Here is a 15,134-nt window from a genome sequence, read left to right on the forward strand (position 1 = left end):
AGGGTTCCAGCTTCCACGGGTTTGATCCCTGGTCAGGGAACAAATATCCCGCATGCCATGTGGCACAGCCAAAAAAAAAAAAAAAAGAAAAAAAAAGCCATTATAACTATGGTCAAGAATATAAAGGAAAATATACTTGTAATGAATGAACAAATACGAAAGAAGAGCTAAAATAGAAATTCTAGAGCTGAAAAATACAATAACTGAAACAAAAATTCACTGGATGGGCTTAAGAGAAATATTACAGATGACAGGAGAGTCAGTGAAGTTGAAGACTGAGAAACAGAAATCCTCCAATTTCAAGATCAGAGGGGAAATAAAAGATTTTTTAAATGAACAGGACCTCAGTGACCTGGAGAACAATATCAAAAGGTCTAACATGTATAACGGGAGTCCCAGAAGGACAGTAGAGAATGGGGAAGAAAAGTTATTTGAAGAAATAATAACCAAAAAATTTTCTATATTTGGTGAAATAATAAAGACATAGATGTATAGAATCAAGAACCTCAGTGACCTCCCCCACAATCCCAAGCCAGAAAATATAATAAATCTCTTTAACATTCCAATATTGCTTAGGTACTTAATAAACATTTCTTTTATCTTTCAATTCAAAATTGGAAGAATAAGGGACTTCGCTTCCACTGCCATGGGCCTGGGTTCAATCCCTGCTCGGGGAACTAAGATCCTGCAAGCTGTGCAGCATGGCCAAAAAAAAATTGGAAGAATAAAATTGATTACTAGATTATGTCTTTTAAACGGTCATCATAAGACAAATCTGATAGAGATTCTAATAGGGATTCTAGTACTCGTCTGCCTGGGTTCAAATCCAGGCTTGACCACTAGCTAAACTGTGTGTCTTTGGGCAATTACTGAACCTCTCTGTGCCTCAATTTTCTTAGATGTAAAGCGGTGATAATAGTATCTACCTCACAGAGTTGTTATAAAGATTAAAAGAATTAACCTTATAAGGAGTTTATACAATGCCTGAAACTCAATGAATGTTAGCTATTGTCATTATTAAGCCAGATCCCCTTAAACATTACAAACACTTAAAATGCCAAAAGTACACATTATACCTAAGCCTAACACAAAAGTATAGATTTGATCTACTTCATCACCGTATATTTAATTCTAAATCTTCCCAGATTTAGAAGACACTTACCCACTGAGGAAACAATTTTACTGTCCCAAACAAGTTATCTCAGCAGAGTGAGGTTGCTTATCATTCAAAAACTCAGGGCCACAACATGAGCTCTGGAGCGGCATACATGCAAGATATCTCCCATGGCCTGGCCCCCACGTTGAGCTCTTCTTTGTGGTCACTATAGCAACGAGACCCCATTCCTTCCCTGTGTAGTGTGGATTTTTGTTCCCATGAACTTCCGATATCCACACCCGATGTCCACTACACAGTAGATATGCAGTAAATATTTGCTGAATGATGATGTACACACATTAAGTGGAGGAAGAGATAGGGCCAGGGCTAGATGCAAGATGATACAAATGAGGGTTTGGGGAAATCAGCCATGGGAAACTGGGAAACTTATTTTTTCTTTACTTAATTATAAAAGAAATGACCAACAAACAGTAAGATGAGGTAGAAGAAATGGCCCCAAAGGTAGGCTACACATACCTGAAACCTTTCCCTGCTAGCATGACATTTTTTGAGTAAGGATGTTGTGAAACAAAGGCTCCATTGAACAGGCTGTAATTCTCACCTGCTTGTATTCGGTTCCAGCTACCCCCACTACCTTCGCTCTAATCCTCAGTGTCTTCTGCCTACTAACAGATTTTCCTACTACCAGGCTCTCTCTATCTTAATCCACCCTCCACAGAAACAAGGAAATCTTCTGAAATGGGAATCTGACCAGGTGACTCCCTACCTGCATCTACGGCTCCTGAATACTTACGAGTAGATGATGTTCAAACTCCTTATTCTCACTAGCCAGGTCCTTTACAATCATGTCCCCATCTTCCTTTCTCGCTCCATCTTTGTCCACAAGTCTGGGGATCCAGTCATCCTGAACAAATCACTGTCGCCTGAACTGTTACATATTTTCACTCTTCCCTGCCTCCGCAGATGCTATTCCCTCTGCCTGAGACACCATTCCCGCTGTCCTCTGCCTAGCGAACTCCTGCTTGTCTTGCTCCAAGCCCACCTCTACAAAACCTCCGGTCGCCACCAAGCAGTGCTGCCATCTTTTTGTGTGTCCCTATAGCGGTCTATCTGTACAATTCTCTCTCGTGCCACGGATCACACTGCACGGGGACTGCTGGCTATCCGCACCAGCCTGTGAGCTCTCGCAGAGCAGAGGCACTGACTTACACAGCGCTGTGTCAGCAGCTCCCAATAGGTGAAGGGCTGGCCTAGCGGCTGCTCATAAGTATTCACAAGGTGAATAAATCAAACACAGGAAGGTAGGGTCATGACTAGAACCCAGACTTTACAGACCAAGCTGCGTTTCAATCCCAGGGGCCATCATTTCCTAGCAGTGCGAGACCTTGGACATAATACTGATTTCACTGCTCTAAGTATTATCTACTCATTTCTGAGAAGTTGATCAAAGTACCTACTTCAAAAGGTTTTGTAAGAATTAAATGAGATAAAGTATTTATACCACTGAGCACCAAAGCTGGTATCACAGTAAATGCTCAATAAGCAGGAGCTAACAAAGGTAATGTACAATTGGGGCTTCCCTGGTGGCACAGTGGTTGGGAGTCCGCCTGCCGATGCAGGGGACGCGGGTTCGTGCCCCGGTCCGAGAAGATCCCACGTGCCACGGAGCGGCTGGGCCCGTGAGCCGTGGCCGCTGAGCCTGCGCGTCCGGAGCCTGCGCCCCGCAACGGGAGAGGCCACAGCGGTGAGAGGCCCGCGTACCGCAAAAAAAAAAATAAATAAAATAATAATAATGTACAATTATTATTAATACAATCTCCAAACATGAAAATACACTAAAACAGGCATGACCGAGACTGTTTCTCCCATCGGGCTTGTACACAGCTACATACCTGTTTCCCACTCAGCTGGTAGAAGGAAAGTTTCTGTCCCCAATCAGCTACAGCCAGGATGTCATTATGTTCCTCTCTAATCAACAGAAGACAAAAAAGGTTACGTGGGGCCACGGCCGGCTCAGGAGTGCAGCCCTCATCAGCATGTACATCTCAGTGTGGCCTGAGAGTTTAACAAACAGGAAAAAGAAAGCCCTGGCCCGGCTGTCAGATTGCCAAATGTTGGACAAGAGTACAGAGGCCAAAAGTTGTAATGTGGGCCTACCCATCAATCAGTCCAATGGGAAGGGGCCAGGTGGGATTCAGCCCTCCCGGGACCTGTTATTTCACCGAATGCCCTACCACTCGGGTGCTCGCGGTGCCGAGACACTGCCACAATGAAGAGGTGAAACCTCTCATTTCAGTTTCCTAGGAGCAAAGCTAAGAACCAGCGAGGCTGCAGATCCAAGAGTGCTTCTCTCTTACACACTATAAAACATGGGGAGATGGCGGAGAGATATGTCTTCTGCACTGGGAAGGCATGGATCGTCTGATTTTTTTTAATGGACAGAGGGGAACTTGGCTTGCCTCTCCTCAGGAGGGAAATAAACACCTAAAACTAGGTTCTCTCACAGTTGGGGTTTTTGCACAGGTGAAAAGGTTGACTGGATCTAATTAAAAAAAAAAAAAAAAGACAAACAACTGTCTTTGAAACTGAGTGCCTTTCAGGATCAGTGTCTAGGAACTGGGGCTGTAGGACCAGCACAGGAGAAACCTCCTCAGCTAAGGCTGGGGACCAGGCTACTGAGGAATCTAGTTCAAGAGAGCGACATTCCCAGCCCTTGAGTCCTGCTCTTAACCCACCTAATGTTGCCTCCTCTTTGTTGACTAATTCCAGCTTTTTGAGCCCAGGGCCTTGTGCTCATCTGGCAGCACCATGAAATATGCAGGCAAAGCATGGTGCAGCCCTTTCTGCAAAACCCAGCCAAGAGTGGCAAAACAGCACTAATGTGTAACTAAGGGAAAAAAGACAAAGATGGAGAGGGATGGAACGGACCCACAGGTGAACTTTGTGTGCCTGGCACTGAAATCCAAACACGATCCAGAGGCCCAGGCTACAGTGAGCCCTCTTGGGGAGACCACACACAGCTCTGGGCCGGGTTCAGCCCCACGAGCTGGATGGGTGGTTTTCAACCTTCTTTCCCCCTTTTTTTCCCCTGGCAGTGGGACTCCTTACCAAAACAAACAGTTGTGCTAACAATTAAAGGGTCTGCTCTGGCTGAAGCACAGATGGGGACCTGAAACCCACCCTTTCCTCCCTTCCCTGTCCCCCACCTCCCACCTTCTTTTTCCAAGGAACCCCAGGCACCACAGAACACAGTTTGAAAAGTCCTAAGCTCGATCACTTTTGCCCAATCAGAATATCCTGGCTCCCGCACTCCAGCCTGCAGCATTTTCCCTACAGGTAACCTGGACTGAAGAGAAGGAAGGACGGTTGGACAGCGAGGATTTGGTGTGAGGGCTGTGGGTAAGATGGGGGTCTCCTCTCTGATACGTGTCCTAGCAAATACAAGGTGAGGTGCAGCGTGGAAACAGGCTAAGAAAGTGTCCAGTAAGAGAGGAAGTGTTCACTGAACTCCTGGGCGGCCATGCCAAGGGCACACGAGGCAGGCACTAAAAATCATGTTTCTCAAAGGACCTCTAATGTTACTGGAAAGAGTTCACTCTATGATGTTAGGTGGAAAAAAAGGAAGTAGGACACGATTTGGTTCATTATATGAATACACTAAAAGCCTGAGGGGAAATGCACTAAAGTGCCAACAGTGGTTTCCTCGGGGGATGGGGTTTTATAGAAAAGTCAAACTTTCTCCCTTAGACTTTTCAGTATTTCCTAAAGTCTCTCAAAGAAGAATTTTATAACTCACAAGTTTTGAGGGAGTGTCCCCCTTGCTGGAGGAGCTTTCACCAGCAACATCCCCGCCCCCGGTCCCTTTTGGAAAGGAGCTTCGGAGCAGCACCTGCCCCAGCAGGTCTACGCTGGGGGCTGGACCCTTCCAGGGAGGGTTCTCGCTCCTCGGGACACACTCACAAGTTGTCGTCCCTGGGACTGCCGTCCCCTTCCTCTGGCTCTTCCTCCTCTGCCTCACTACCTTGACTACTGTGCACTGCTAACCTCAGAGTGGAAGGCATTTCCTGAAAATATCTGTTGACAATGACTTCCTCAGCATCCTCGTTCTCTCCGTTCATCCAGAAACTCTCCCATCGGCTGCAGACGGTAAGTGGTTGCTCACAATCACATTGCCTAGAACTACACTAAGGCTGTAATTTCAAAACCTGTCAAGAAGCCCCTGAACCCCGCCCGGAAGAGGACAGCAACCAGGTACACTGCGTGTCCTGCTTCTCATGAATTAAAAATGGTACCCTGAAGCCACAAAGTCATCCGTGGCCACAAAAATCAAACAGCAGGAACTCTGGGGTAGGCTAATGGCCTCTGAAGGCATTAGACATACATGGTACAGCCCTGGGCTGAACAAAATTATTCAGGAAGAAGCATAATAATCTGATGTAAGAAAAGCAATGAAATTAAACTCCTTCTAAATCAAGTAGGCACCACCTGTAAAATGACATTGGGCTGGTAAACATTAAGTTCTTTACCTTCAGAGGACTCTGTGGGGGATATTGGTGGTTTAATAATATCACAGAATTATACAAAGAGGACGTAAAGCTATTAGTCCACCGTAAACGTCACATGAGCACAGTAAGGAAAACGTGTAAGGTTAGAGAAGGTAGATGCCAACTGTTTGTGGAACTATAGGCTTTGGGGACATTTATACTTAATTTTGACTTTTTTTGACAAGGGCAGCAAAATCGGCTCATGAAAAAGTAAAAAAGGCTCATGAAAAAAGCACATCTTCTGCTCAGACTTGGAGGCAAGAACTGAAAGGTGGAAAAGACCAAAATAAAGCCACAGCAGAGAGGCAAGCTAGTGATTCCTAAGCAAATGGCTCTCCTGCGTCACATGCATACATACTCTCTCTCCCTCTCTCCCGCGGACACACACATTGAGCTGGTCTAGAGAGCTCATCTGCTCGGCCAAACGTCTGGGATTCGTTCCAACACTCAAGATGGGCTCTTTAAAAATTCCATTCACATGGAATAGGTTCCAAAACAGATCAGTCAAATGGGGTGAGAAGCCTCTGAATCATGGAGCCCTCAGGAGGAGAGAACTCAGCCCGCTGAGGAAGGCCTTCTTCACCGAGTTTCTGCCCTAGGAGGAGGACAGCTGTGCGGTCACCTTGAAGGGTTCCAGCAGATGGACCATATGGGGGAGAGGGAGCCCCCTGGCCGCTCAATCTTCACCTTCTCCTCGCCGTTTTTGTTCCGTATGCTGATGACCCCATTGAACATCCCCAGAGCCAGGTACTGACCGTCATTTGTCCAGCTGTTCAAACCACCAACGAAGGGCATGGGGAGGGGAAAGGAACACACAGAAAGTCAACGCTGTGAGCACGATACCTCGGCTGAAACAGTCTGACGAGGCAGCAATGGCTGGGCTCATCCTGACCCTGACGTAAAAATCAGAGAGCCAAACTCAGAGTCCCATTTCTTCCTGGAGTGGAGGGTGAGATGTGAAGACGGGAGCGCCTTCTTGGCGCCCACAGGCTCTGTCTGCACTGCCACAGCGGCCCTTAGCTTTGCCTGCATTGCTGGGTCAGCCTCCATTCCCCGCTCGCCATTTCAACCTCCTCCCACTTCCAGTGCACCTTAAGAACAGAATCTGCGCCTTGGTTGTTGCTAGCCTCTAGAACAGGTGCCTAACAAACACCGAATGGAAAGAAAGGCTACACTCAGAAGCTGCGCAGCGAGGCCAGCCGCCGCTTGAGAGCGTCTACCGTGCGCAGGTACCGCGGTGCTTGCTTTAAACTCATCGGCTCGGGTGCATTTCACGACAGCCCCATCAAGTCAGCATCTTAATTAAGCCCCATTTGTCTAGTAAGGAACCTCCTGAGGTCACAGAGCCTGTCAGCCACTGAATGTGGATTCGAATCCAGATCTAACATCAAAGCCCGAGCTTTCTCCGGCGCATGTGCTGCCTGGACCAGGACAGCCTCGGGTTCCCAGAGCCTCCCCTGAGCACAGCTGGAGGCTGGGGAGGCCTGCTGCTAGGCAAGTGCACAAAAGCAACCTGCAGTTCTCTTTTGCTTGCCGATCATAAGCACAGGTTCTTCCCATCGAGGAGACCACGAGAGAAGAAAAGAGGAAACACGGGGCCCAAACCTACTAGGTAGCACAAGACCTTCTCTACTGTGTGAACTAACCAGACTTTGAGAGTCTGTTTGAAGAGCAGGGAACAAAAAACTACCTTCAGAGCTGCCCTTAACTTACCTGCAGCAGGTGATCTTGCTGCTAGATTTGTGCTTAGAGACAGACTTCTGTTCAGGAGACCATAAGCCTTCAACACAAAATAATACAAGAGAAGAGAGACTGGTTGGAATATTACTCAGCAACAAAAAGGAACAAACTATTGATACACACTACAATTTAGATGGATTGCCAGGGTTTTATGCCGAGTTAAAAAAAGCCAATCTCAAAAGGTCATATGCTATATGATTCCATCTTATATAAAGATGGGGAACAGATGAATGGTTACCAGGTACAAGGGGTTAGTGATAACAGGAGATGGGGGAGATGGTGGTAAAGGAGTATCTTTGTGGTGACAGTAATCTACACAGGGGATGAAATGACAGAACTATATACACACATTGTGCCAGGCCCCATCTCCTGATTTTGATACCATACAACAGTTACATAAGATGTATCCAGTGGGGAAACAGGAAGAAGGGTACATAAGACCTCTCAACTATCTTTGCAACTTACTGTGAATCTATAATTATTTCAAAAGAAAAAAGAGAGGAAGATATATTGGTGAATCGATAGCCAACTTTTCAGGCGTTTAAGTCAAAGAACTGGCAACTTCACTGTTCATAAGTATTACACTGCAACCAGAGTACAACTCAGCATTCAAAGTAATGAATGACGCTTTCTGAAAATCCAGTCTCTCCTGACCCTATCTGGGCTGTGCCATGTCCCTGGCACACTGGTCTCCTTCGGCTTGTTCCCTCCTGCCAGTGACTCAGGGGCCCACAACAGGTGTAGGTCTGGGCAACATAAGCAAATTCTACTCTTTGCCTGAGCCATGAAGCATGGCCAAGGAGGTAACCCTAGGGCAGAAACGCATTTACACAGCAAGGTGCAACATCAAACAATGTGCTTCCCCTCTCCCCTGCCCAGAATGCCTCCCCCGGCATTTCAGCCTATGCACACCTTACCTGTGGTCCACCGAGCCCCGCCAAGAGCCTCCAGCTGGAGGAAACCACACCCTCCAGGCCCCTGAGGCAGCGCTGACCAGAGCAGACTCTAGATGCCATCACGTGGCCTAGGTCCAAGCCCTTACCCGCTGGGTGACCTCAAGCGAGTCACTGGACCGCTCTAAGCCCAAGTTCTGCTCCTCAGTGAAGTGGCGATGAGAATAATACCTGACCTCAGGGGTCATCACAGAGCTCACACAAGAATTTGTTTCAACTCTCAGCATAGTGCCTAGCATATCACAAACATTCAACAAACATTATTCCTTAATAGTATATTTTTACAAATTCTTCCTACCTGCCCCCGACCACAAGCTCTTTGAGGGCAGGAATTCTATTTTGTCTTTTTCACCCCAAAAGTAAGCACCCAGATCAATGCCTCACATGGAGAAAATGCTAAATTTTTAATGAATGGCAGTCCCTTCCCCTTTTATTTATACAACGTGCTTTCAATTACATCCTCTCTTCGGAACCTCAGAACTCTATCAGTGGATGGACGGGGGGATGCATTCATCTGAGGTCAGGAAGGGGACCTGAAAGGGATTAGATCTCTCGCTCCTTGACTTCAACAATGGCTGTTCTGTTGTAACCACTATCTCTTAGCAAGGAAGACGGAACTTATGAGCTGTAAGCCAGAATCGACCTTGAAAAGAGAACATGCCAGCCTCTGCTCGCGTTCCTGCCTCTTCGCTGACGTCTCACTGCTTCTCCCCTGCGCGAGGACCACGCCAGTGCCGTGTGTGGGGTGGGTGAACTCCTCGGGGCATTCAGCCCCTCAGGGAGGACAGCCACGGCCACTGAACAACTAACGGGGACACGCCGCACAAGAAGCACAGCGAAGCTTTCCACACGTACACGGACGCTGGGGGACCCGGAGGTGGGGACAACTGAACTGTCCCTGCCAGGGGGAGGCGGGGGAGGCTTCCCAGAGGTGGCAACACCGGCTTAATGCCTGTGCTCTCCCAGCCCTCTTACCAACTCCCTCCCAGGGCCCTTCTTGCTGTCTCCCACACTTCTTACCAGACTCAGTGCCATCACTCACCCTCTTGGTTTCTACACAATTTAAAGAACAAGTGTCGGCCTTCCTTCAGCCATCGAAGCAGGAGAGAACGGCATTAACTCTCTCAGGACAAAACCACCACATTCTGGATCGATTTCAGCACTTTTTGCCAATTTTCAGTTATTCCCAGACAAAGACACTGGGAATCAGAACCTACCAAAGTCACTGGAGGAACAGGACGCCAGCTGGTGGGTAACAGGGTTGTAGGAGACACACTGGATAGAATCATTATGCCTGGGAAGTAAACAAGTGTAGATGATTATGCAGCAAACCACAAACGCTTCAGCGGCTACAGCTCAAGATTTTAATGATGGGTCCACAGCCTCTCTGGCTCCACACAGTGAACTCTGATGCAAGTGACCAATTAAAAGCACAGGGATGAGTTCTCCCGTCCTGGGCTACCCCCCACCCACTATTTTCCTCTCTCAAACATTACCCACCCATCAGACTGGCCTAGCTGAAACGCCACCTCCTCCAAGACTAGCGTGCTGCACACCTCTGGTGTGCCAGCCGGTAAGAGAAGGATGTGAAACACCTCGCCTAGCGCCAGGTGCATAAGAAGTGCCATATTAATAGCCATAACACTTATTGCTTTGTGGAGGCCTGGAAATACATTCATCAATACAGGATGGAGGTACAATGAAAATACTAGACCAATATCTGGAAACATCTGAAATAACAACGAAATCTGAGTAAGTCATGTACCACACGGGGCATCTCAGCCTGAGTTGTTTTTTGTTTTTTGTTTTTAATTAATTTTTATTTTTGGCTGCATTGGGTCTTCATTGCTGCATGCCGGCTTTCTCTAGTTGCAGTGAGCGGGGGCTACTCTTTGTTGCGGTGCGCAGGCTTCTCATCGCAGTGGCTTCTCTTGTTGTGGAGCATGGGCTCTAGGCGCACACGCTTCAGTAGTTGTGGCACGCGGGCTCAGCAGTCGTGGCTTATGGGCTCTGGAGTGCGGGCTCAGTAATTGGGGCGCACGGGCCTAGTTGCTCTGCGGCATGTGGGATCTTCCCAGACAAGGGCTCGAACCCATGTCCCCTGCATTGGCAGGTGGATTCTTAAGCACTGTGCCACCAGGGAAGTCCTTCAACCTGAGTTTTATTCCTCCACTTCTGGGTAATACTTTACTTACAACCTCATTCATTCATTCATTTATTCATTCATTCTAATGTTGATTTGTTCATCGGCGTTCACAGCAGCATTATTCTGAATAGCCAAGAGGTGGAAGTAACCCAAATGTCCGTCAGCAACAGATGAATGGGTAAACAAAATATGCTCTGTACGTACACCAGAATATTATTCAGCATTAAAACGTAAGGGAATTCTGACACAGGAACCTTGAGGACATTATGCTCAGTGAAATAAACCAATTACGAAAGGACAAACACCATAGGATTCCACTTATATAAGGTACCCAGAGTAGTCAAATTCATAGAGACAGAAAGTAGAATGGTGGTGCCTAGGGCTGGGGGAGGGGCAACGGAAGTGGCTGCTTAATGGGTTTGGAGCTTCAGTTTTGCAGGATGAAAAATAGTGCTGGAGACTGGCTGCACAACAACATGGGTGTACTTAGCACTACCGAACTGTACACGTAAAAGTGCTTAGGATGATATGTTATGTGTATTTTACCACAATTAAAAAGAAACACGATCATTTGTTGAGTACCTCCTACAGGCCGGGCACTGCACTAGGCACCAGTGACACAGCATGAGCAAAACAGACACAGTGTCTGCCCTCATGGAGCTTACAGGCTGATGGGAGATATCAATCAGCCACCAGAAGAAGTGTAAAACTATAGCTGTGGGGGCTCCCCTGGTGGTCCAGGGATTAAGACTCCACGCTCCCACTGCAGGGGGCACAGGTTCAATCCCTGGTCGGGGAACTAAGATCCCACAAGCCGCACATTACGGCCAAAAGCAAAAAAAAAAAAAAAAACACTACAGCTGTGAGGACGGCCGTGAAGGAGACCCAGTCAAGGCTACAGGGGCAGGGAAGGCTTCACAGAAGAAGCAACATCTGAGATGTGCAGCGTGAGGAGGGGTTAACCAGGCGGAGGGAGAGGGAAGAACAGGAGGAGAGCCTCTGCGCTGACAGGGGCCTGGAGCACACTGACCCCAAGTCTCAGCGTGTCAACGGTGGCTGGATGTGAGGCTCCTGAAAAAGGACAGGTCGGGGTGGGGTAGAATGTGCGATATCAGATTAACTAAACTGAGCTGCATGAAAACTCCTAGCCCAGTGCTGGCCAAGCCTGCAGTGCTCAAGAACCGTCCCCTCACTCACTCATTCCCCAACCTCCCCAGGGCACAACCCCACAACTTCACTTGAAGTTCAACTGCAGGGAAAAAAGTCCTTCCTGATAGCTTTGCTAAGGGGCTTTTGCTACCGTAGCTCAGTAAGAGGCAAACTCATAACACCGTCCACCTAAACGGTTACTTACGTGTACTTCAGAATGCCTTCCAATTTTGACGTCCAGATAATAACACTTTTGTCAGCTGATCCAGAAGCAAAGCGCTTGCCTAAAAGTGTTTTCAAAAAGAATAAATTTTCACATTCATTTAGGCCAGCACTTTGCAGAGTATTTCTTAGAAAACGACTTCTTTAAGGTCCCTAGGAAGTGTCAGTTGCTTCTCTACCCCATCTTCGTATGTGTACTGAGCGGCAGCACTTTGGAGTCAGGAAGTTTGAGCTCATACCCTGCTCTGTCTGGCACTACCAAAGATGCACTGAGGGCCTATCACATGCCAGCATCATGTTCTGTGCTCAGAATCAAGTAGTAATTGAAACATACATGCTGCCTACCTTCATAGAGTTTGTCTGGCAGGAAAAGTAGGCATTAAATTAAATTAATCCAATTCATATACGACGTGGTGAGAAAAAAAAGCAGGCCCTGGGGCTTCCCTGGTGGCGCAGTGGTTGAGAGTCCGCCTGCTGATGCAGGGAACACGGGTTCGTGCCCCGGTCCGGGAGGATCCCACGTGCCGCGGAGCGGCTGGGCCCGTGAGCCATGGCCGCTGAGCCTGCACGTCCGGAGCCTGTGCTCCGCAACGGGAGAGGCCACAGCAGTGAGAGGCCCGCGTACCGCAAAAAAAAAAATTATAAAAATAAGGCCCTATGAAAGAGAATACCTGGGGACCCAATTTTGGTGAGGGAGGTTTCTGTGAGAATGGTATCTTTCATTGAGACCTAAAGGTTGAGCAAAGCTTAGCCAGGTGCAACGAGAGGAGAGAGACCCATCCATATGGGTCAAACAGATGTGCAAAGGCCCTGAGGCAGGAAAAACCTGCATGCGTGAGGAGCTGAGAGGCAGCCAGCATGGAACATCAAGGACAATGGGTGAGGCGGGTGGGGGAGGGATCTCTAGGGGCTTTGGGGCCACAGTAAGATCCTGCTCTCTATCCCAAAGAAAGGCTTTAAGCAAAAGAGTGACAGATGAGATTTTCATTTTCACACTGCTTGGGCCATGTGACACTGCTGCAAATACTAAATAATAGAAGCTGCTCTTATTTATTATTTCTGCCACTGCTCCCTTACACTGGCGGGCAGCAGGTGAAGAGTGTGGGCTAAGGGCTCAGAGTCAGAGCTGGAATCCCCAGGGATGCCACCCACCAGCTGTAGGACCAGGAACAAGCTACTGAACACCTCTAGGCCTTCATTTCCTCATTTGAAAAGTGGACGCAACAACAGTATTTACCTCATAGTTGTTGTGAAGATTAAATGAGATTCAAGTGCTTAGGTCTGTGCCTGGCCTAGAATCAATGCTAAACAAAAGTAGTTATTATTACTATTTCCTTACATTGCCTTGTATTGCTTTCCTTGAAGAAATACTAGTTCTTAATACACCTTTGTATCATGGTTGCTCATTAAATACTTATTAAATTTAAGGGGGAAATAGGAAACAAGCAAAATCATCATTTTTTAAAGAGCAAAACTGTAATTCAGCGTATCCTCACTTCTGGATCCAAGGCGAAAAGACTTCCTTATCGTTACATGAGTGTCATGAGGGGCAGCATAATACACCAGAAAGGACAAGGGCTCTGCAGTCAGAGGATCCAGGTCAGGCCCAGCTCTGCCACCGTCACCCCGTCACCCGTAATCGCTCCAAGCCTGTTTTCTTTTTTTTTTTTTTTGGTGGTACGCGCGCCTCTCACTGTTGAGGCCTCTCCCGATGCGGAGCACAGGCTCCAGACGCACAGGCCCAGCGGCCATGACTCACAGGCCCAGCCGCCCCGCAGCATGTGGGATCCTCCCGGACTGGGGCATGAACCAGTGTTCCCTGCATCGGCAGGTGGATTCTCAACCACTGCGCCACCAGGGAAGCCCGACGGATTTACTTTTAACTCTCAATGTCAGTTTCACGCAGCCAGTGTGACCACCACCTCTCCTCTTTCTCACCCCACCTGGTGCCCTAATGCCAATGATCGTTCAACCCCACTAGAACCTCCCTCACCCCTTGTGGTCCTCTCAGCCCTCATTACTCAGCAACAAGGTTGCTCACCCCTCATTACTCAAGGTCAATGTATATAATCATTCCTTTGCATACATCCTCTGCCCTTGCCCTCTCACTGCATCTTCAGAGGTGCTTGTAAACCCACCACTCTGGTTAAACCCAACTCTCCACCTCCTCGGTCCCTGTACCTGTGCAGCTCAAAGTGATGGAGAAAAAGACACAATCGCACCACTGATCTCACTTTCAATTCACGATCACCAGCTTTGGGTGGGCCCTTCGTGTAGCTAGGCTCTCACTATACCTCCCAGGGCCATTCACTCAGCCCCTCAACTAGGTGGTGTTTTACTTTTTTTCCTTTTTCCTCAACTCTGGACACCTCCTTCCCCATCCTCACTCTCAGCTGTTGCTGCTTCCTGTTTCACTGAAAGAACGGAAGAGAATTCTGTTAGATACGACATGCCCCCGCTGCCAGCACTCGCAGTGACATCCTCTACCTCCCACCATGCTCACCTCTGCCCTGGATCCCCTCTCTTCTTCCCACTCAGCAACTCTGCTCCAGCAATTCCGCCCCCCTTCTCTACAGCGTCAACCTTCCTCAAACGCAACACGTCTGAAACTGAACTCCGGATCTTCTGCTCTAAGGTTCTCGGCCTGCAGCCTCCCCCATCTCGGGGCAGGGCAACTCCATCCTTTCAGTCATTCAGGTCAAAAACCATGGAGTCACCCCCGGCTCCTTTCTTCGTGCCCCACATTCTGTCAGGCGATCCTGTTGGCTCCACCTTCCAACTGCATCCAGACTCTGAGCACTCCTCCCTACTTCCTCTGCTCCTCCAGGGGTCTGAGCTGCCATCACCAGTGGCTGGCGCTTCTTCACTTGTCTTTCTGCCCAACCCTCAGCCCTTGCAGGCTGTTCCCAGCACAGCATCTAGAGGAATCCTTTTAAAATATAAAGCCGATCAGATTTCTCCTCTGCTCAGAACTCTTTAGAGGTTCCCCGCTTTCAGTGGGAATCGAAGCCAAAGTCCTACGACAGCCAACATAACCCAGCCACCCCACACCTGCTACCCCTCTACCCTCTCCCCCTACTGCTCCCCACCGATTCTCTCTGTCCCAGCCCCAGCAAGACACACCCCACCTGAGGGCCTCTGCAATGGCCCTTCCCTCTGTGAGGAGCTCTCTTTCCCCAGATGCTCAGTCGTTCTTTCCCTGCCTCCCCACCTTCAAGTCTTTGCTCACCTGTCCCCATCTCAGTGAGCCCCCATGACTACCC

General features: G+C 48.3%; 1 protein-coding gene across 5 annotated transcripts in view; it reads right to left on the minus strand.

Annotated features, from left to right (window-relative positions):
• Window positions 1–15,134, minus strand: part of IFT122 (intraflagellar transport 122) — a 71,797-nt gene that overhangs the window by 45,648 nt on the left and 11,015 nt on the right. For 3 of the 5 annotated variants that reach the window (XR_010842460.1, XM_067043390.1, XM_059075717.2), the window contains exons 4-8: window positions 11,855–11,933; window positions 9,572–9,648; window positions 7,375–7,441; window positions 6,284–6,430; window positions 3,010–3,085 (exon numbers count right to left, since the gene is read on the minus strand). Coding sequence is in view for 3 of the 5 variants with exons in the window: in XM_067043390.1 (XP_066899491.1) it covers window positions 3,010–3,085; window positions 6,284–6,430; window positions 7,375–7,441; window positions 9,572–9,648; window positions 11,855–11,933 (446 nt within the window). In the remaining 2 variants the exon portion in view is untranslated. The remainder of the gene's footprint in view (window positions 1–3,009; window positions 3,086–6,283; window positions 6,431–7,374; window positions 7,442–9,571; window positions 9,649–11,854; window positions 11,934–15,134) is intronic. The other 2 variants (XM_067043391.1, XM_067043392.1) reach the window with 2 other exon arrangements.

This window comes from Kogia breviceps, chromosome 10 (genome assembly GCF_026419965.1).
Source record: "Kogia breviceps isolate mKogBre1 chromosome 10, mKogBre1 haplotype 1, whole genome shotgun sequence".
NCBI classification, from domain to species: domain Eukaryota; kingdom Metazoa; phylum Chordata; class Mammalia; order Artiodactyla; family Physeteridae; genus Kogia; species Kogia breviceps.